The sequence below is a fragment of the Mycteria americana genome, chromosome 6 (genome assembly GCF_035582795.1).
Source record: "Mycteria americana isolate JAX WOST 10 ecotype Jacksonville Zoo and Gardens chromosome 6, USCA_MyAme_1.0, whole genome shotgun sequence".
NCBI lineage: Eukaryota > Metazoa > Chordata > Aves > Ciconiiformes > Ciconiidae > Mycteria > Mycteria americana.
Window position 1 is genome coordinate 16,696,261 of NC_134370.1, and position 20,386 is coordinate 16,716,646.

Consider the following 20,386-nt stretch of genomic DNA (forward strand, 5'->3'; position numbering starts at 1 on the left):
TATTTTTGTATCTTGTTCTGCATTTCTGATGACAGAAGCAGCCCCAGCTCTGCCTCTAGAAAATGTGTGTTACCGTGGTGATTTGTGCTTTTTCCCCCCCTCCCCCAGGCAGTGCTCACAGTTAGTTTCATATTGGCTAAAATTACTAATGAGTGTGCGTTCATCTTTATGTGGCTGGGAGTGTATTTGGCAGTGCTCGGAAAAACAGATTTGTTGTGCATAGATAAAATGTATACAGTTTGGTAATCTGGGGATTTAGAAAAATGGCCGAAATGAAGCCTGCATCTTCAGGATGCAGGCAAGAATGTTGTGAAATAGGTATTTAATTCGGCATTTCTCTTTTGGCTCCAGTTGTGTTGCAGTTTATGAATATGAAGTAATTTGCTATTCCTCTGATTTACAGACTGTGAGCCTGAAGGTGTTTCTGATTGGTCTTTTGATGAAAATTGTCTTTTCTGCTGCCTGAGAAGAGAAAAAGTGAAGGTAACAATGCAGATGTGTGAAGCTAGTAGTTGTAGGGGAGGGACAAAGGGAGGGAGTTTGCTGCTCCTAGTTAACTGAGCATAGAAAATCTGCAACCTCCTACCCTTTTCCCCTCCTTTGGAAAAAGGTTTTCTGAATTAAAATAATACAAGTTAATGAAGAGACTTGCTTCTTCTCTGCAACTTTTTCGTTGTAGTATGTGATGCAGATTTTTTTTTTTTTCTGTGTAGTGGCTCTTTCTGTTTGGTGGGTTTTGTTTGTTTTGAGTTCTCTGTAAGAGATCTTGTTGGGATCATGTAACCCTTCCCAAGGGAGTGAGACTTTGGCTTGTGCATGTTTACTACAGTCAGACGCTGGGCTTATCTTCAGTATGGAAATGCGGTCCATTTTAACAACATAGAGTCTTGTTCTGTATCTTGGAATCTCTTTCCCCATGGGCCATATCCTTTTATTAAAGGGCTCATATGTATGGTAGATTTTGTACTGTGTTTGTTTACAACCAAGTCAGAGCTTAAACGTGGACAAGTCAGCTTTGCCAACATAATAAATTTGCAGTTTGTTTTCTTACCGAGATTATAGCCATATGTGAAACAAAGGCTACCATGCTATACGTGATTGTTGCTCAGCCCATGTGTTGAAATAATGATTGTTCTATAGTATAGGAAGGAAGGCTCATCTGTCTTGGAAAAACTTCATTTGCTGGAACTCTTAACTACTTCTTTTTCCTGCACAATGTAAAATAACATGCAGAGTGGATCTCTATCAACTTAGAAATGAAACAAAAGCACCCTTCCCTCTGCAGCAGCTAATATGTGTGGCTGCATGGCTTGTTCATAAAGGAAGTACCTTGTTTACGCTGATACTTGCCATGTTGCCGATTTATGCTTGTTTTAGTATTACAGTTTTTGTTAAGGCATGGGGAGGAGGGTTAGGAATGCTTGCATTTAGAACCGATGTAAGGCATAATACTTTCTTTCATTGAAACTGACAGCAGGTAAGCTGTATGTACGCTTATGCTATAAGGACTTCTGTCTTCTTTGACTTATGTAATCTCATAAAAAGACAAAATTCAGTGTTCAGCACAGTTTTAGTTAAGCCATTGAATTAATTCAGAAATTAATTTTGTGGTGCGGTCAGACACTGGTCGTAGTCTGGGAGAATCTAACAGTGTATGGGTAGATCTTCAAAAAGACTGTTTACATCTCAGTCGTCCTCATAGGTCCACAATAACTAAAATACAGCTCCTGAAAATCGGTGGTTGTTAGGTGAAGACAAACGCTAAGAACATGAAAGTCCACTGTACGGTGTGCTGATTAGGCATGGTTGCCTTGTCCTTTTCAAGCTTCTACACAACCTTTAGTCAGAAGCTAAGATACCGCTATTTATATTTTCATGTACTTTGCTAGGCTTTTCTTTCTAGTTTCTAGTAAAGTGTAGCCCATGATTGTGAGTATCACTGAAAAACTGGCAAGGTATTCCTTATGCTAGTGGTAGTTATCATTTATGTTAAGGTTCCTCACATGGTTTCCCATTGTACTGTGTGGTGGCTTTTAAATGGGTGAAAGAAAAGATGCAGGTGTGGTCAAATCTGGTGTGCTCTGTAGTGTTTTGGCATCGGGGTCTAAGGAGATTTTAGGATTGTGTACAGATTGAGAGAACACAGTAGGGGCATGCAGCATCGCTAGGCAAAGGCACTAAGTGAAGGGGAAGGAGGTTATGAGTCCTGAGCGGGCTGGAGGGAAATGGGAGTTAAGAAAGGCTGTGGTAGTGTCAGACAGCCCCTATGGGCTTGAGTAGAATAATTTTCATAAATAAAACCCAAGCAATTTCCATCACTTTACATTTCAGTAGTCAAAAAATACCTGTTTAAACCATTTTTCTTACAGCTGATTGATAAACAGGGACAGCGAAGAGAGCTTTGTGCACATGCTTGTTTGCTGCATGGCCAGGGATCACTGGCTGTTTGGGGGAGTGGGGAAGGATGGTGAACCAGTCCATTCAAATCAGACGTGGGACATCTCTGTTAATCCTGGTGATTCTTCTCATGCTTGGCACAGGGCTTCTTTGGAGTATTTAGGGGTTCTTAGTTTTTTTCTTTTAGGGTGTGATGGTTTTTGTTTTTGTGGTGGTGTTGGTTGTGTTTTGTTTTTTCCTACCCCCAGCCTCTATATCAGTTCTGTTGGGTTTGGGTTTTTTGGGTTTGTTTGGTTTGTTTTGTTTGTAAGTTCACTTGGTATTTAGCCAAATGATGGACAGTCTTCAACTGATGGATTGAACTAAATTAGAAATGGCACTAGGTTATTCGAAATCTCTTCCATTCAACATCTGTAATGATATCTTTAACTCCCCCTCTTTTTAGGGAGTCGCAGGCTCAGTCTTCTGTAACTACTAAAACTTGTCTGTTCCTGTACATAAAGTGGTAGCAGTTGTGCTTTGTGCCACATCCTCTATTCTGCTTTTTTTTATTGTTGATGTGCATCCTTTTACCTTATAGGAAAAGAACTGGGCAGGTTGGGTTGATTTGGGTTTATGCTTGTATACTGGTGAGTTACAGAATTAAAAGGTCTGTAATTGATGTTGTAGCTGGGAACAAGATAGCCACAAACCACATATTACAATAGTGTGTGGCTGTGGCTGGCCTTTTTTCCCAATGAGAACATCTCTATCAATACCCCCTTTGGATTAGTGGAATAATTAATCGGTGTACTTGATTTTCACCTTTTGAGTGACACATAGGTACCTGGTCTGACAAGTTCAAAACTAATAGAAATCTTCAGGGTTTTTTTCTGGATTTCATTTGCCCTTAAGAATTACCTGTAACTTACGAGCCAGTAGTTGTGCTTAAGGAGAATTGAGTTCTGGACTGCAGGATGAGAATTGAAGGCCAAGATTAGTTTATTGGCAGAGCTCTTTTAAGGGAAAAAAACCTACGCTTGCTCTCCCACCCATTTCAGTGATGTTGGTTCTTGCTTTTACAAGCAGTCAGATTCAATTACGTGCATTCTTCAAAGGATGGAGAACCATCTGCTGAAGTATTCTGAAAAGATTAATTTATTTGTAGCAGTAGTTCTACTTGCAAATACTGAGTAAATGCATGGATTTTTTGGCAGTCAAAATACAAGACAGTTTTTGATAGAGAAATGGACTTAAGTGCCTTCATTTGAAAGGGATAATAAAACACAGACAAAGTAGGGAGCTAAAATCATCCCAGACATTTTTGCCTAAATCCAAAGGGTTATGTGCAATAATGTAAAGCTTTGAGAAATTGGAATTCTTTTCTGCCATCATATAATGCAGAATACCCAAGTGTTTCAGTATGGTATGATCAGAGAGAATTAACTAGTTACTTAAGGAGCTGCTACCAGGTTATTAACACAAGTGCCTGTGTGCAGAAATGCATGGGTATGTTGATGGGCATGAAAGACAAAAAAGACAAAGTTAGCAGCTCTAGCTGCCTACTCATAGTGAGAGAAAGTAGATTGGGTTCTATGGGACCAAACCCAGTGAGTTCTCATTTGGATAATCCGGAAATGTGGTAATTCTGAATTCCTGGTGGGCTTTACCCTTCATAGGGAAGATTTAAGATGGTATAGTTTGCCAGGTGGTTGTGGTTTGGGGTTTTTTTGTTTGTTTGTTTTTTTGTTTGGGTTTTTTTGTTTGTTTTTTTAAATGAAGCTTTTCCTTCTAAAAGATTGTGCTACAGAGAAGACCCATCAATTCAGATGAACTGAACTCAAAGTGTACTTGACTTACCTCTTTTTAACTATGGTTCTTATTTTTTTAAGTGTGGCTTGTTAAATAAACTGACAGAGCTGTCATTACAGAAGAAATCTGTGGCTCCATTTGGAATGTTTGTATCAAATGAGGTAGTCTGTACTGTCATTTGGTCATAGTTGGAGCTCAGGCCTAGTTTAAGACATTTTTAAAAAAAAGATGCAGATAGATAAGGTCAGAAGAAAGCACCAGTAATAAGAGGGAAAATTGGAAAAAGAATCCTTAAAGAGGATTCAGTTGAGTATATTCATTTGGAAAAGAAAACACTATTGTCTAAAGCTACATAAAGCAATTCATATGTATTAAAAAAAAAAGGAGGGGGGAACATGACTAATCTCATTAGTTGGTGAGAGCAGAACAAGAAGGATAATACTCCTAAGCACATTAACTATTTTGTAGATATATTTAAGCTACAAAAATAGCAAGAGAGAAAATTACTTTTATGAGCATATTCTGACATTTCATGCTGTTGACGGCAGAAGGTTGAGTCTGGTCTTCAAAGTACCATAAAATACCTGGGCTTCAGTGTAAGGACCTCTAACAATTCTTTCAATTGTGAGGAAGTGTGGTAGGGTACAGCATGCGAAGGAGTAATTTTAAAATTCAAAGTTACTCTGATATGATTTGGATATTTTTAAAAGCTTGTAAATAATTGCTTTACACAAACATCTAAAAGGTAATATCATGTGTTTACTAGATTATGATTAGTCATAATAACAGCCCCTGACTCTGGTGTCCTTTCACTATGGAGTAGCATAAACAATAAGAAGTAAAGTGTGGTAAGTGTCTGAATAATTCTGAAGAGAAGCTACCATTATCATTTAAAGTGTTAACTCATAGAATAATTGAAGATGGCAAAGGAAATATCTGAAAATGAGTTGAAGTTGTGGAACTCTTATGATTTTTGATGGCTTTAGAATGTGTTTAAACTGTGTACAGAGATCCTAAGTGTGCTGCAAGATGCTCTAAGACATTTTTAATGGATTTCATCACTTTAAAAAACCTCAAGCATTTAGACTGTCAATTTTGTATTGGGTGGTTTTAAAATAATTTGATATGGAGGCTAAAACCTGAAGAGGCTGTTTGTGATAATCTCCAGCTGTGTTTAGTAGTAATGCGGGGTTACGGTTTTGCTTGTGCATAAATGTGAATGTAAGCATATTGTATTTCCACTGATTTTTTTTTTTTCCTCTCCCCCTACTATAGGTAATAAATGATATTCAATAGCTATGGATCAGTCAAGTTAAATTTGTTTTGAATTTGATAAATCTGACATCAGTCATCTTAATAAGGAAATAATACTGTTTCTTACTATAAGAGTATGTATGTTCAGTAAGTGAGGAATGTCTTAAAACTAATTAAACTATCTGAATTTTTAGTTGATGCCAAGCTGGGAACAATTCTCAATGCTTTAGAGGGCATACTCAGAATTGAAAATGATATTGATAAATTTGAGAAACAGGACAGACGTACTTGTTTTGTCAAGTCACAAGTTACAGATGTCTGAAAAGTGGTAGCATTGTAAAAGTAGTAAACTATTTTTGGGGCTGTTATCAAGAGAGGCTTTTGTCTTAATACCTGGAGAGGAAATTTCTTCTCTTACCTAAATGCTGGTGAAGCCTCAGCTGGGTGTAGCACTTTTCAGTTTGTTTACATCTCTTTTATAGCACTGCAGTGAAAGGAACAAGAATGACTTTGGAAGGTAGAAGGAAGAGAAGGAAAGAAGACAGTCTCTGGTGCCCTTAAGGCTTGTCTACAGGAAACAGTAGATTATTCTCCTTTGCACTGGCTAACAGTTAAAAAGACTGTTCAGTCTTAAGAAAAATGAAGTGTTGCAGAAGACAACCTAGGGAATGCTGAAACATTCCTTTCTTACTCACTGTTCCTGATCTTGCTTTGGGGTGGGGTGGGAGGCTGAATTGTATCCCTAGGGTCCATGGGTTGGCCGGTCAGCCACAGGTGGTCTGTGGGAAGCCTCCCTCCGTTTTCTCCATGAAGATGGGTGGGAATTATCTCACACTGTTCTAGCTTGTGGGTGCTTCCCGCTCCATCTGCATGCGGCCTGTGGCTTAAACATGAAGCTGCTGTTGCCATATCTATACAAAAACAGCCTGCATCATACCTTTCTCTTCAGGCATTTAGAATTACCATATCAACATTTCCTACAAGGAGGGTCTCAATGAGGATCCAGCACTAGTGCTGACAAGGCCAGACTGTCCAGGATTAGGTGGTCTCTCAAGGTCGCGCATTGACCTTGCATTTTGAAAACCTGAGCTCTGTATTTCTAAGGCTCTTTGACTTAATTATATAGTTATGCTCTATATCTTAACGTACAAAAAGAGCTTTAGCCCTTTGGGGGCATGTGCAAACCACTCCAAGTATCTTTTCCTGAAGCATTATTGTTCAATATAGTGGTACTGCATGTTCACTGATGGGATTCCAGGGATGTTCTGGGGCATGGTTCCCACCTGAAGAGAAGCACAAACAGAATAGAATGAATGCTGTGCTATAAATAATATGTAAAAGTAACTGGTTGGGTTTTTTCCAGGGTATTTGTAACCAATGACAACGCTATCTAAATATTAATAGGTTTTTCTTCTTCCTACTACCTGCATGTTGGTACTGAAAACTTTGATGTCATTCAGGACTGTAGAGTGAGAGGATAAGGCTGAAGATGGTGGATCCAAATAATGGTTATTGGGAAGAAGTGGTGGAAAACGTAAAAAGGAAAAAAAAAAAAAAAACAACCAACCACACCCCTCCAAAACTAACACCACCACCACCACCACCCCCCTTTTGGAAGTTGAGTTTGAATAGCAATGGCAATCAAATATTTAGTGTGGAAACTTGAAGTTTCCTTCTAGGGGTGAACCAGCTGCAAAGACTGCTGGAATAATTGTGACACAATTGATGATAAGCAAACAATAAAAAAATGCAATAAACAGAAATCTCTCCAGTATATTTTTGTCTCATGTGGTCAGTGCTGTACTGCAGATGCCAGAAAATAGCTGAAGATTTTTTTCTATGCACAAGGTTAAATCCAACTCTTTTATATAACTGTATTTCTTTACATTTTGATGTCTTAGCATGGACACTGATAAAAACCATACATGTAAAGAGATGCATGCCCCTTAGTTTGAGGAGTAAGAACTAAGCACTGCCGTTGCCTTGCTATTCCCCTCTTCTCCTGCATGCAGATCAAGTGATTCAGCCGTTCACCAGTGTAAGCCACCTACAATTTTTTTTCTGGCTGATCCCTTTTTCTTAATTCCTTCTCTATGTAGAAAAAGTACAATTTAATCTACCTAGACTAAATAAAACTGTACTCTTTACCTTTAGGTAAGGTAAAGATTAAGGTATACATTACCTTTAAGGTAAGGTATACATTACCTTTTATACATTACCTCTTTAAGGTATACATTACCTTTATATGAGTAATGTAAAGTACACTTGTTTATGGTAAGGCATGCTGCGGCTGAACTTGGTTTCCACTGAGTTGCTAGGCTAGCACTTACTATGTATTGTCTTAGTTGCAAGAAGTACTAGGAAGATTTGAAATGCATTGTGTTGGCCAAGGGTTATTTTTATTTTAGGCTTCTTCCAGAGCTATAGTCTGTCAAAGGGCAGAGTATCAGATCAGGTTGAAGGGGTAATGTTTCCTTCAATTCTGAATTCTCTGTTTGTCCTTTGAATTAAAAGAAAGTTTTTTGCAATGGCTTGTGGGACTTTAGCTATAGGATGCCAATTAACTCTAATGGATCTCATCTAGTCAAATCTCTGCGCATCAGTTTGCAGAGATTCCTTTTAAAGTAAAACTTAAAGCAGTTTGTCTGTAAATGCTTAGATATTCCAGTGATTGTTCCAACACTTCTGTGTGCCTAGATTACTTCTGTTATTAGTTAATTTTCACAAATGCCTGCTTTTTACACAAACTGATAAGCTGAGCTTACAATTCTCCTGATAATGCCTAAAAGATAATGGAGCTTGACTCAGAATGGCTGTCAATAACTAAGACAGATCTTGCATTAAACTTTGTCAGATGCAGAAACACAGTTTCAAACAGAGGATGCAAGTATGTTCTATGAAGTCTCACTTGAAGAGTAACTCTTATAAAATATTTGGCTTATTCTCCACAAATATTTTTATTGTGAAATCCTGTACAGATACTTCACATATTTTAAATATCAGAAAAGTACAACTGAATTTTCAGTGTGTTCATAAAATGCCAGTGAACCACGGAGCACTACTGCTGGTTACTGGTACAGGAGTACCAGGCACAGAGGTGAACACTTTTATTATAGTTAACCCATCAGTTCAAATTTGTATTCTTTAAGACTATCTCAAAAGCGCTAATCTTTCCTATGAGAGCCAGCAGGTTTGAGAGCAAGCCTGGAATCTCTCTGGTATGGAAAAAAGTGTCAGTCACTTTGTGAGGTCTTTACTTCTGCAGACTCTTACCTTCACAGCAAATGTCTTGTTTTACTCGCCTGTCGCCTCTGTCATCGCACGCTCCTCATCTTTTTATTTAGCATAAAATACTGATTTGTCTCTATACCCTGTCTGAGATAGTATCTCCCTTTACTTTTGATAGAGAACTTTTGGAAGCTGTTGAATTACAAATCTGAAGTGAGAGTCCATGTTGTTCAGGCCAGAGTCCACAGCATTTCATATTATTACCCTCTGCACGTAGTTCATGTGACTGCTGTGTTTGTTAATTTACTATGGGCTGGTTATATAACCTTGCTTCATTAAACCTCTTGAAGTTGAGATGGCACAAACTTAAGAATGACTTCTTTTCATTTATTGTGAATTATAAATGAATTGCCAGTTCTTCCCTTCCCTTCTAGTCCCATGAGGATGTGAACCTGAAATCAACTTGTACAGTAGAGGCCAAAAAAACAGATGTAGCCTAGATATTAATGGTAACTGATACTTTGTAAAGGTTAACAAAACAAAACACTCCCTAAACCCAACGAGTGGTTGTGTATGCATTCCTGCAGTAGGTAAATACAGGTAACTTTAATATGGCTTAAAATGAAAGTGGAGAGAGAGGGCCAGGAAAGAGATTGTTCTCCTAAGCAGGAGCAAGGCATTAAACTGAAAGAAATGCGAAAAGGGGGGTGTGTCTGGGGGGGGGGAATCCAAGCATTTAGATTTTGTATTTTTGTAAGCATTGTCTTCTAGTTTCTTGAGTTGTATTTAAAATAAGTAATTTATCCTGGCATCTCACACAATTTAATTATCCTACTGGAAACACTTGTTTTGAAATATTATTGAGATAACTCAGTTGCTTCCAGTTGTAAGAGATAGAATGACTTTTCATTGCGGGTGTTGTAAGCAGCTAACTTAAGTTTATTTCACTTAAAAGTAGCTACTACTGAGCCTTTTCACAAAAGGACCTGTTTGTTGCTAATGCTTGGTCATTTATTGCTCGGTTTGCGTGAACGCTGTGTAGAGCGAGGAGAACTTTCTGTGTTTTGCCTTCAGCAGTTATTTCTTGGAACTAAAAGTAATAGCAAAAGAACAAGTGCTAGATATGAGATTTGCAGCTAAATGTTGTAAAATATCCAAATCTTCTTCTTTATAGTGGGCTCTTATTTCCTTATAATGTTATCAAATCTTACAGGCTTCTGCTGCATTTACAACAAGAAAACAGGACAAAGTACAATGTTCTGGAGCAGTCAAAAATCAAGTTGTGATGCCAATAGATTTGACTCTGTGCTGAGTATCTAACAAAGTTTTGAATTTAGTAAAATATTTAATGCCTAAGGAACTTTATTCATTTTGGAGTCAGGAAGATCTTACAAATATTAAATATCTTTGCAGGAACACTTAGTCAGTCTGGATGAGCCAGCCTCGGAAGCTGGACAAGAAGCTCTGCTTAGACAAGAGCAAGCAAAAATCATTCGTTTTGAAAGGCAAGCGGAAGAGTTCCTCAATGCAGTCTTTTACAGAAAAGGTTGGTTTTAAGGGGGGGGGAGGGGGGGAATGGTATCTCTCGCTGGTCTTTTTGCATGCAATGCAGGTATCAAAGATCTGACGTTCAAGTTGTCATTGTATGTTCAGTATTTTTCAGTTGTCTTCTTTTTATATATAATGTTATATATTTATTTATCAAAAGTAAAAATTGACTCTCAAAGAATGTAGCAATACAACAGTGTGGGCTTGGGGCAGAGGAAGAAAGTGTAACATATTTAACCCTAGAACAAATCTCTCCATGAGAACACTGGTGTTTTGCACTTTTGGAGGAGTGACTCAGTTCTTACATAGCAGAATTGCTCCATGATACCAATGTTTAGGTGAGTGGGCTGTTTGGAAGAAGGGGCAAGTGGCGGTGGTGGTAGTAGGTGGGTAATTTTTTTTTTTTTTAATGGGCTATGTACTAAATGCAGTTTTTACTTAAAGGTCAGCAGTCTTCTCACTATGGTCTGCAGTGATTACCCACCCCACCCCCAGCAATCCACCGTATAAAGTATTGTTGGAGCAGTGCTAAGGAGGATATATGGTGAATTAAAAAGTGATCAGCAAAAGAATTGGAAAATCAGTACTGTAGAATATGCTAAGAACAATAACAGTAGCTCAATGCTAGAAAATCCTCTCAATCTCTTCTGGGAAGTTATGTCAGTTAAATGTGCTCTTAGGAAGGCACAAAACTCATTTCACTGTTTTCTACCAATCTGAGAATGGGAATCCAGAGGTTGCTTCCAAATGCATCCTGAATGAAAGTACATTGTACTTATCAGTCTAACCCATGTGTGAGAAAATCTGCCAAATCAGTAATTCCAACCTGTCTGCTGGGGGACAATGTGAGGCTTCAGTTTAACAAATTAGAAATTGCTGTAGCCAGTCCTCAGCCCTTCCTCCCAGTGACCCAAATATTTAAAGGTGTTTTAAGTAGATAACAGTATCTTAGCCTTTCTTTTATGACTCAAATGAATAAATACAAACTATACATTATGATGTATTGCATAAAGTATAGAAGCATGTAGGATGGTAGGAAGGATAGTTACTGCATTACTACTGATAGTTCAGATAATGCTTTTATTCCGAGTTTTCCTTTTCAGTTCTTTTTTTTCTTTTAAGGTTAATGTTTCCTTTTGCTTTTAAATTTATCCCATCTCTCTTTAAATCCAGAAGGGATTTAAGAAAACAAAAATCTAGAGAAAATATACTTTTCTGGTGAGAGAAAAAAATGCACTTCCATCACTTCCGAATTGTTTATTAAAGACTTCATCCCTTTAACATTGAGCTTAAATTTTTATATATGACCTGTGTGTGTGTCTTATTAGAAATGCATGCTTTCCTAATTGTTGGAAAACTATTGGCAGATATTGCAGTGTGCTAATGAGGGGTTTAACACTCTGTCCATGGTCAGGTACAGAGAATGAAGATAATTAAATCACTTCAGATGTCTAAGAATCTTTGAGAATTTTTTTAATATACTCTTGCTTTCCTTCCTCTGCCAAAGCTGTGCTTGGTGGAAGAGTAATAAAGGAGGGGAGGAAGCCTGGCAGGAGGTCAGTTCTGAATCCTTAATGCATCGTTGTCAAGCTTGGCTGTGTTTAGATTGCTTGAAAGGTTATTGTAACTCATGCCACTGCCATAAGATCCCCAGGCACTGTCATACCAAAGAGGACATGAAGAACGGCAGAACTCTGATGCTCCTACGTTGCTCAGAGGTGCTGGACTCTCCTGGCTTCATGTCAGCAATTAGTTCTCCCCCCCTCCCCCCATCCTCGCTGCCAGTAACGTTTGAGACTAATATTTTGTAGCCCAGGCAGGTCAGAGAAAATGCAGATGTTCTGTGAACAGATGCCTGTTGCATGTCAAGGATGTGCACTCATGTACTTAACATACGTAGGTAATTAGCAAGATCAGCAAACTTTCTGAACAGGTTTAATGTCCATTAATTTTACATACTTTCTCTCTGCTTTGTGCCCATGGCACTCTGACTCAGTAATGCTTCTTTCAAATATTCATACTTTCCAGTGAAAGCAGAGTGGTAGTACCTAGTTGTCCGTTACCTTTACCTTGTGGCAGGATAGGACCTTCTTTTGATGGTTTAATGAAATCATACTTTTTTTTTTGTTTGTTTGATACTGCCCTTCTAAGATTTCAGTATAGATAAAATACACAAAAGCTATTAAGGTTTTAAAGCTCAGAGGTAATGCTTTAGACTATTTATAGCTGATAAATATTTGCTGTATTTTTCTTCTCTGAGCATTTCTACGTTTTAGTTAATTCTAATTTATTTTTTTCAAAAAACCTAGACACCTAGAGTCAAAATAAACATCTGGTTGATTTCAAGTGATGCTGTAGAGGCACCAGCAGCAAATACTTTCCACTTGCTTTTGAACAGCTTTAATCCTTAGCATTCAGGCTTTATATTAAGCAAGAAGCCTTTAATGTACTATGTAACTACCCTTCTGCTTGAAAATTGAGTTTTGTGTCCTGAATTAGTGAGTTTATCTTGAGCAGTGCTAGAAAGCTCTCAGTAGTCACTCTGTGCTGATTTTTTGAAGTTGCAGATTACAAAGATGCATGGCTGTAGGCATATGTAATATTTTCTCCCTGGATTTGGAAATATGTTCAGCTGTAAGCATTACTGAACTGTACATATGAACATGGGTGCACAGTAAAGGCATGATTCTTCTTCAGAAAACATAGGTGCCATAGAGCTCTGCATTCCTGCCAGCCCCACTTGTATATGCTACAAGCACGTGTCGAATAGTTGGTATCAGTGTGATCATGCCAACAGCTTGTGCCTTTCTGGGCTTTCCTAGAGCCTTTCATATGTCCTTGAGCAGGTTATAATAGGGAGGTTAGAAAATGGAAGAAATGTCACCATAGCAGAAAAAAGCCTCCACGCTTCTCCAGGCTTGTGTCCTTGTGGACCATGGGAAGAAAGTAAGAATATAAATGTACCTAAATTTAAGTTAGGCTCATCTCTTGGTGGCTTCTTAAAACTGTAGTGTCTTGACCTTAGCAACAATAAAACATCCCGTAGATTTTACAAGAAAATGATTACGTATTTACATAAACATCTTGGAATTTTACAGCTATTACACCCCTATAAGAATATACATAGTGACTGTATAAGGTCTTAGATTTAGAAAGCTGTGTTTAACAGGAAGGATTCTGGGCTTGATAAGTATTTAAAGCTCAACCTGGTTTTTCATCAAGAAACATAGTAGCTGCTTACTGCTGCTCTCTGGTTTGTGGGCAACTCCATGCTCAAACCTTCATGTCCGTCTTCCTTTATGGATATGCTAAAGCTGGTTTGTTGGTTTGACGCGCTTTTGTGAAAAATGGTGGCAAAAGGCAAATCTAACGCTGAAATGTCCTACAGAAGATTTTGCTAATGCTTCTAATAGCTCAATCTCAATAGACTACCTTTCAACCTGGACAATTTTTTTTAAAGAGGAAGTAAACACTTTTCTATTGCTCTATTTTGAGAGCTGCTTTTAAAGATTTGTTTGGTCTTCTACTGCACAATTTTCTCTGAATGTTTCTTCGGAAATAGAAAATCGAACCTTTTGAGCTATTTCTGGAGTTGTTGTGTGGTTGTGGTGTGTGTGTTTGTTTTTGAAAACAAACATCAACACCCCCCCCCCCCCCAGGAAAAAAAAAAACCCAACCAAAACTGATTTGGCCAGAGAACACAATTGGTGTTTGAGGTGAAGTGGCGAGACTTTAGCTTCTGTGATTTAGGAGTTACAGATTTGCTTTCACATCATGAATTACTACTGGTCTAAAATAGTGATTTTTGCCAATATATTTTTGGGTTGCCCACATCCCCAAATACCTTTGTATTTATACACTATTTCATATAAATAAATTGGAATGTCTACCCATTCCATTTCGTATTTACTAATAGATTTAGCAGCTTTTCTAGAAATAGAATTACTTTTCATGGACACATCTTGGGTTTTTGTATATTTGAAAGTTCTTTGGGTAATCCCTGATGCTGCATTGATTATAATGATAGAAGTGTCAAAAGGAATAGATAGAATGGGATGGAAGACACTTGAACGTTTGATCTTCATGTGAATTATTTTGAAGAATCAGAACTCTATAGGGTTTTATTTCTCAGTAAACTTGTAGGGGACTGCTGCAACTTTATTCTCCTTTCTCCCCTTCTGTAGCTGCAGGTAAGTTACTCAATTCTTCCACTGAATAACCTGTTCAAATTTTTTGGAATGAGCTTCATTACTCGGTATTTTTCTTCATGGATCTAGCTCTCCTTTCCATTTCCATGCCTCTTAAAGGTCTGGTCAAATATATCTGTATTTGAAAACAAAAGATGAGATTGCATATTTCTCTTAGGAAACTGTTATTTTGGGAAGGTTATACCAGAATTAGCAATGGTTCTTGTTCAGGTATTCTAAGACTAAAGTACATTTTCTGCAGAAACTATTTTATCTTTGGCTTTCATTTTTTTTCCCTAGATTTTTTTTTTTTAAATAAACAATGACTTAATATAAAAGCTGTTTTACTTAAAGTGCTTCCTTAAAAAAAATCTCTAATATTTACAGACAGTCCTAGGGTCTCTGACCCCAATATTCCCCTAGTGGCCCGTGAGATCATGCAGCGAATGATCCGACAGTTTGCTGCTGAATATACCTCAAAAAATAGCTCTACTCAGGACTCCAGCCAGCCCAATAGCACAAAGAACCAAAGCCTGCTGAAAGCATCTCTGGTCGCCTCCTCTCCCACGGCTGCAACTGCTCAGAACCCTGTGCTCAGCAAACTTCTCATGGCTGACCAAGACTCACCTCTGGACCTTACTGTCAGAAAGTCTCAGTCAGAACCTAGTGAACAAGGTAGGACTCTTATCAGTGTCTTGCATCCTACAGCAATCCATTAATGGCATTCTTGTTGCAAAACCAGATAACTGGAAGTTTGCGCTCTTACATAAAATGTAAAGTGGAAAAGCGGTAGATGTCTTTACAATAAAATAATGACTACCTAGATGTGGCTAGGAGAGAAGAGACTTTTTGAAAGAATGTAGGCCCATAGACATGAGTGATTTTTCTGAAGAAGGGCAAAGGGGATGGACGTGCTCCAAACTCTGTGGACAAGTGTGCGGTTCCTGCTGGGAGCTGCAAGAAACAGTCTGCCAAAATAGACCGTATGCTTGCCGATAAGACAAGTTCACGAGGTCGTGAAAACCATAATGTTGTCTCCTTTCTGAAGATCAGTACGCAGTCTGACTGAAGGACTGATTTATTTTCTTTCTGGTCATAGTGTGAAATCAGTATTTTTTAAAAGTCTGTGAGAAATTGCTTTGTGAAGGCTGTAAAAATGATACCCATGAACTGTACAAAACTTCCAGGTTTATGCATTTGGAAGAAATGTCTCTTTTCTACCTTAAAAATAGACTTGTTCTGCAGAGCACAGATTGAATAACTTGTAACAGTGTTGCAGAGCTTGTTTTAATTTGAAAACCTTGCTTTCCATCAAAAATGTTTTTTAACAAGCAAATTCTGTGAGTGATTATAGTATGTGAATGTTGTTTTTTTCTGAAACTGTTGAATAGAGGTTATTGTAAGTGTATCCTACTGATAAGATTAAAATTGGCCCCTTTACCCTTCTTTAGAAATGTGTTAGTGTCTGGAATCATTCTATCAGATACAAAGTAGGCTGTCCATCCTCAAGTAGAAAAGGTGCTTTTTTTTTTTTTTAAAAAAAGCCTTTTGCTAGCTAGTACAGAATTGTAGGTATCCCTTTATTCTTTGGACTTACAGTTATGAAGCCTTTTGTAAAAAGGTTAATTTTATGTGTCCAGCAATATGCAGCTTGGGCATCTGGACACTTATTGCACTTGCAGCACTTATTGAACATTGTCAGCACACTTCAGTTATAAAACTGCAGTGAAAGATTGTATGGCATCCTCTCGAAGTGAGGACCTGTACATTTAGCTGATGGGCATTTGTTTCTAGCTAATTTTATTATAAACTTATTTCACAGGTGTCTTTCGCGTGTAAGTTTATAAACGTTAAACTGTTCTCATTGTGAAGCTTTTCACTGAAACAGAGAGGGAGAGAATCAGTTTTGCTTCTGTTTTTTTTTTTTTTTTTTTTTTTTTTAATTAGAGGATTGTATGGTGAAGAAGAAAGCATGTACATGAACTGTTCTTTAGGTACCATGTGACGAAAAAGCTGTAAGATAATTTATAATGTTGATAACACTTGTTACGGAATTAGAACATGTGCATATTAACTTATACAGTAATCTGTTTGCTGATGTAATTATTTTTTTTCCAATTTACATTTAATGTAATTGGGAAGAGGTTTTGCCAAACTTGTTAACGAGAGATTTAAGAGGCTGTCATGAAAGACTGCTGGTGGTGCTTTTTGTTATATTTCTGTTCTAGCAGGTTGAGGGGAACCCAGCTAGTTTGTAAACTTCTCCATGGGGTATGAGGCTGGTCCTACTTGCCCTTGGAGAATTCTAGGTCGTAATGACCCTTCAGATGGAGGAAGCGTGGACGCAAGTGCCTTTGGCAGCAGTCTGTGCTGCTTAGTATAGCCTCTTGAAAAGGAGGTGCTACTTGATCCAGCCTCTGTATCTTGTGGCTGCGTAAGTGTTGTTCAAAAGGAAGATTGAATTATCTGCTTGCTTAAGTTTGGGTTATGGTGTGTTCCCAAATGCAGTGGGTGGAACAGCTTTCCGTGAGTTAATTCTAGTTCAATGTTTATCATGTTTTTTCTCCATGTCAAATGAGGACTTAAGGCAATCCAAAAGCCATCTTCCATTGTTCTTGTGTTAGGTGGTATTTACTTGAGTAGATAGAATGAGCGAGGAGCTCTGAAATGTCTAGTTTACCTTGCCGACAGGTTTCATTTATTTTTGCCTCGTAAATTCCTTGTTTCAAAGTTTCCAGGAATTTCAGATGGCTGTGCCGCTTCTATGACAATGTTGCCCTTATTAAAATGACCACAGTTTCAAGTTGTTTCAGTGCAGTGGGAGCAAGGCTTTGCTAGCAAAAAGCGCTCCCTTTTCTGTTGCCTAGAAATGCAGAGTTTATGTAAGGGCTTGCAGAGGAGCATGGGTGAGCGTGAGGAAGTGCCATTAGTGAGAATGGAAGAAGCAGTCTAGCAGGAAAAACAATTTGGTATATAGAAGAAGAGAGGGAGTAAAATGGCACAACAGAGAGGGGAAAGGCAGCAGCTCTAGCAGTAGGGACCTATTGGAGACATGGAAAAAAGGATGAAGCTAGCTGCCAGGTGAGGAGGAGTCTCACATTTATGTGTGTGTTCATTTGAAAGTGAGTTTCCAATGTGAAATTCTCAATGAATTTTCCTACAGAGATTTGGATCAAAAAAATTTCAAATACTGGCTTAAAGCCCCCCAAATCTCAGGAACTTGAAGAATGTCTCATTTTAGGACTGATGATGGTTAGTTATGCAATAGGCTGTGTTGTATCCTGAGCTGTCATTTGTAGGTAATTTTTTATTCTCTGGCCCTTGTAACAGATACACTTCTAATTTTGCCAAAGTTTGTTGTGACTTCTGAGAACTATGTTGAAGTCACTTGTAAGCCAAATTGCAAACAAATCTGAGCCTTAGTTTAAAAATAAAATAAATAGAAAATGCTGTGTGCTAAATATGACTTTAGCCCAAAAGCCTTGTTTTGTCAAGGGACAATGTGGCTGATCCTGTTTCTTCAAACAGTGAAGTCATTCTTTTGTCTCTACAGACGGTGTGCTTGATTTATCCACTAAGAAGAGTCCTTGTGCCGGCAGCACCTCTCTGAGTCATTCTCCAGGGTGCTCCAGTACTCCGGGAAATGGGTAAGAGAAAGCAACTTACTATGACCTTTTAAAATTGTTTTTTACTAAAAATGTATGCTTACCTCCTGTTAATTTTAACTTACTTTTGGTGTTAACCCTTTGGAGTAATGTGTTTTTCAACTTTACCTTTGGTAAATACCTTCATCCCACCTGCCAAATAAGAGTTGTTGCAAACTGAGACAGGTTTAACTTGCAGTTAAGAACTCTAATATGTGTTATTTTGGCCAATTTCATACTTAGCCAAAGATCTTTCCATTATCTGCTTCTTGAGTTCAGTGATAAGTGATATCCGTGGAGATGCAAGTTCAGTTAAATGTATGAAGAGTCTTAGAGGCTTTGCAATATAATTTAGATTTCATTTAATTTAGGGGAAAGTTATCTAACAGAAAAGTTTATTTTAGTGGTAGCAATGATTTGGGTGATGAACCAAGCTGAATTAGATTTAAATCACTGCATGCTCTTTGTTAATATTTCCTAGCATAAACCACAACTTAAAAAAAAGAAAAGGTGAGGGGGAAGTCTGGTAGTTCAGAAAACTTTAAATATGGCTTTTTGGATTTGTGATTGTACTGTAGCGCTGAACACGTTTTGGGGGTTTTTTTTGGTTTTGGGGTTTTTTTTGTTTTGTTTTGTGTTTTTGTTTGTTTTTGGTTTTGTGTTTTTTTTTTTTAAGAATGTGGTGTACTAGTCTTGCCTTAATTAGTTCAAGGTGTGAAAGAATGTTATGTCAACAAAATTTCTGTAAGGCTTCATATTTCTAATGGTCACTGTTTGCATACATTTAGAAACCCTTTATTCTTAGCTAGGATTGAGTTAATTGTACTGGAGAGGCTGACTGGGAGTGAGAAGGATTTTGGATGTTGATGAGAGAATTTTTTTCTTGAAGCTACTGTGAATAAGTAAATTTTTTAGTGAAGTACAGAAACAGTATATGGTTTAAAATGCCATTTAATTGCTGGATTTAGCTTTACAATAGACTTTGAAAAACTAGAAATTTTAAACTAACAACCCACCACCACCAATGCCATGTACCGCTAACAACTGATTTAACTTTCACATTTCTCTTTGGAAAAATATTATTGTCTCATATTTCTCCCTTCAAGATTACTTTTTCCATTTAATATTTCTATCAATAAAATACTTCAATCCTTGTTTAAAAGTTAGTCTTAATACTTTTTCACAATTCTTTAGCATAAACCTTCCTAAGCTCTTCTCTTTCAATTCTGAACAGGTTATTTCCAGCTTTATTTTCCTAGGAAGGCAGCAGAAGCCACTGAGGCTGTGTGTTGTTTGCTCCCTTATTTGTGTATCAAGTGAGGGCCAAAGTCCAACACACAGGGATGACAGGGCCAGCACCTGGCACTGTCCGGATCAGTTCTGTGGGTCCGGAGAGGATGTGGCATACTGGCATCTGTGGTTACTTGTGCAGGTGTGTGGTAAATGAGGGTGACTGCAGTCTGTTTAGCATCAATGAAATCAGGTGTGACCCTCTGTCCTAGTCAGCTGCCAGTATGACCTTTATTTAGGCGCAGAATCACTGGTGCGCATTCTGATGCTGATACATGCTGTAGAAGGGACAGAGAACGCACATTGCTTGAGAGAGTTCTCTGGAATAGCAAACTTTGATTCATTTCTCTGGATTTTGTTTTGAATCCTTGTTGACTCTTCTTACCCACTTCAGCTATGACCTATTGCATCCTGGAGAGAAGCTAGCAGCATATGTATCGAGCACTGTGGATATTACATGCCAGGTCCTTTCAGTGGATGTCTTTTCTCTAAAGTTTTTTTTTCAATCCCAATGTGATGTTAAAAAGAATAATGTAGCTTTTCAGCAGCACGTATCCTACCCTTAAATAGCGCTGACTTAGCTAGAGGGCTTTACAGCAGTATAGTGTCCCAGAGCATTAAAATAGAATTGCTTACTAGTCTCTTCGTTAATCTGTATGTTGAACATGGAAAAGTTTGGGGGTGGATTTTGAAACTAGTGTGACTTAGTTACTACAGGGGGCTAGGCAAGCAAAATATTAAAATACATGTGTTTTATCTGCAGTAGTAGTACTTTGTGTCATAGAAAGAACACTTGTGACGAAAGGAAAATGGTAAAAATACACACCGCTTTTTCTGCTATTAACTCTTGATCTGGATGACAGTTGGAACTTAGGTCTTTTTTTTTCCTAGCCATGCTATGTATCAAATGGGAATCAGGGACATGTATATATGCAATTAGTTGTTAAGAGAGCAATTTGGTAAGTCTAGTGTAATGCAGTGCTTTCATATTTGGTGCTTAATGAAAGTCAAGCAAATACCTTTAAGGCCTGCTAAGCATTTTTTTTT

General features: G+C 37.9%; 1 protein-coding gene across 8 annotated transcripts in view; it reads left to right on the forward strand.

The window, feature by feature from the left end:
- Positions 1–20,386, forward strand: part of LCOR (ligand dependent nuclear receptor corepressor) — a 101,028-nt gene that overhangs the window by 44,604 nt on the left and 36,038 nt on the right. For 4 of the 8 annotated variants that reach the window (XM_075504713.1, XM_075504722.1, XM_075504712.1 and 1 more), the window contains exons 3-6: positions 404–483; positions 10,084–10,216; positions 14,793–15,080; positions 17,959–18,052. In XM_075504713.1, coding sequence (XP_075360828.1) covers positions 404–483; positions 10,084–10,216; positions 14,793–15,080; positions 17,959–18,052 — 595 coding nt within the window. The remainder of the gene's footprint in view (positions 1–403; positions 484–10,083; positions 10,217–14,792; positions 15,081–17,958; positions 18,053–20,386) is intronic. The other 4 variants (XM_075504714.1, XM_075504715.1, XM_075504716.1 and 1 more) reach the window with 1 other exon arrangement.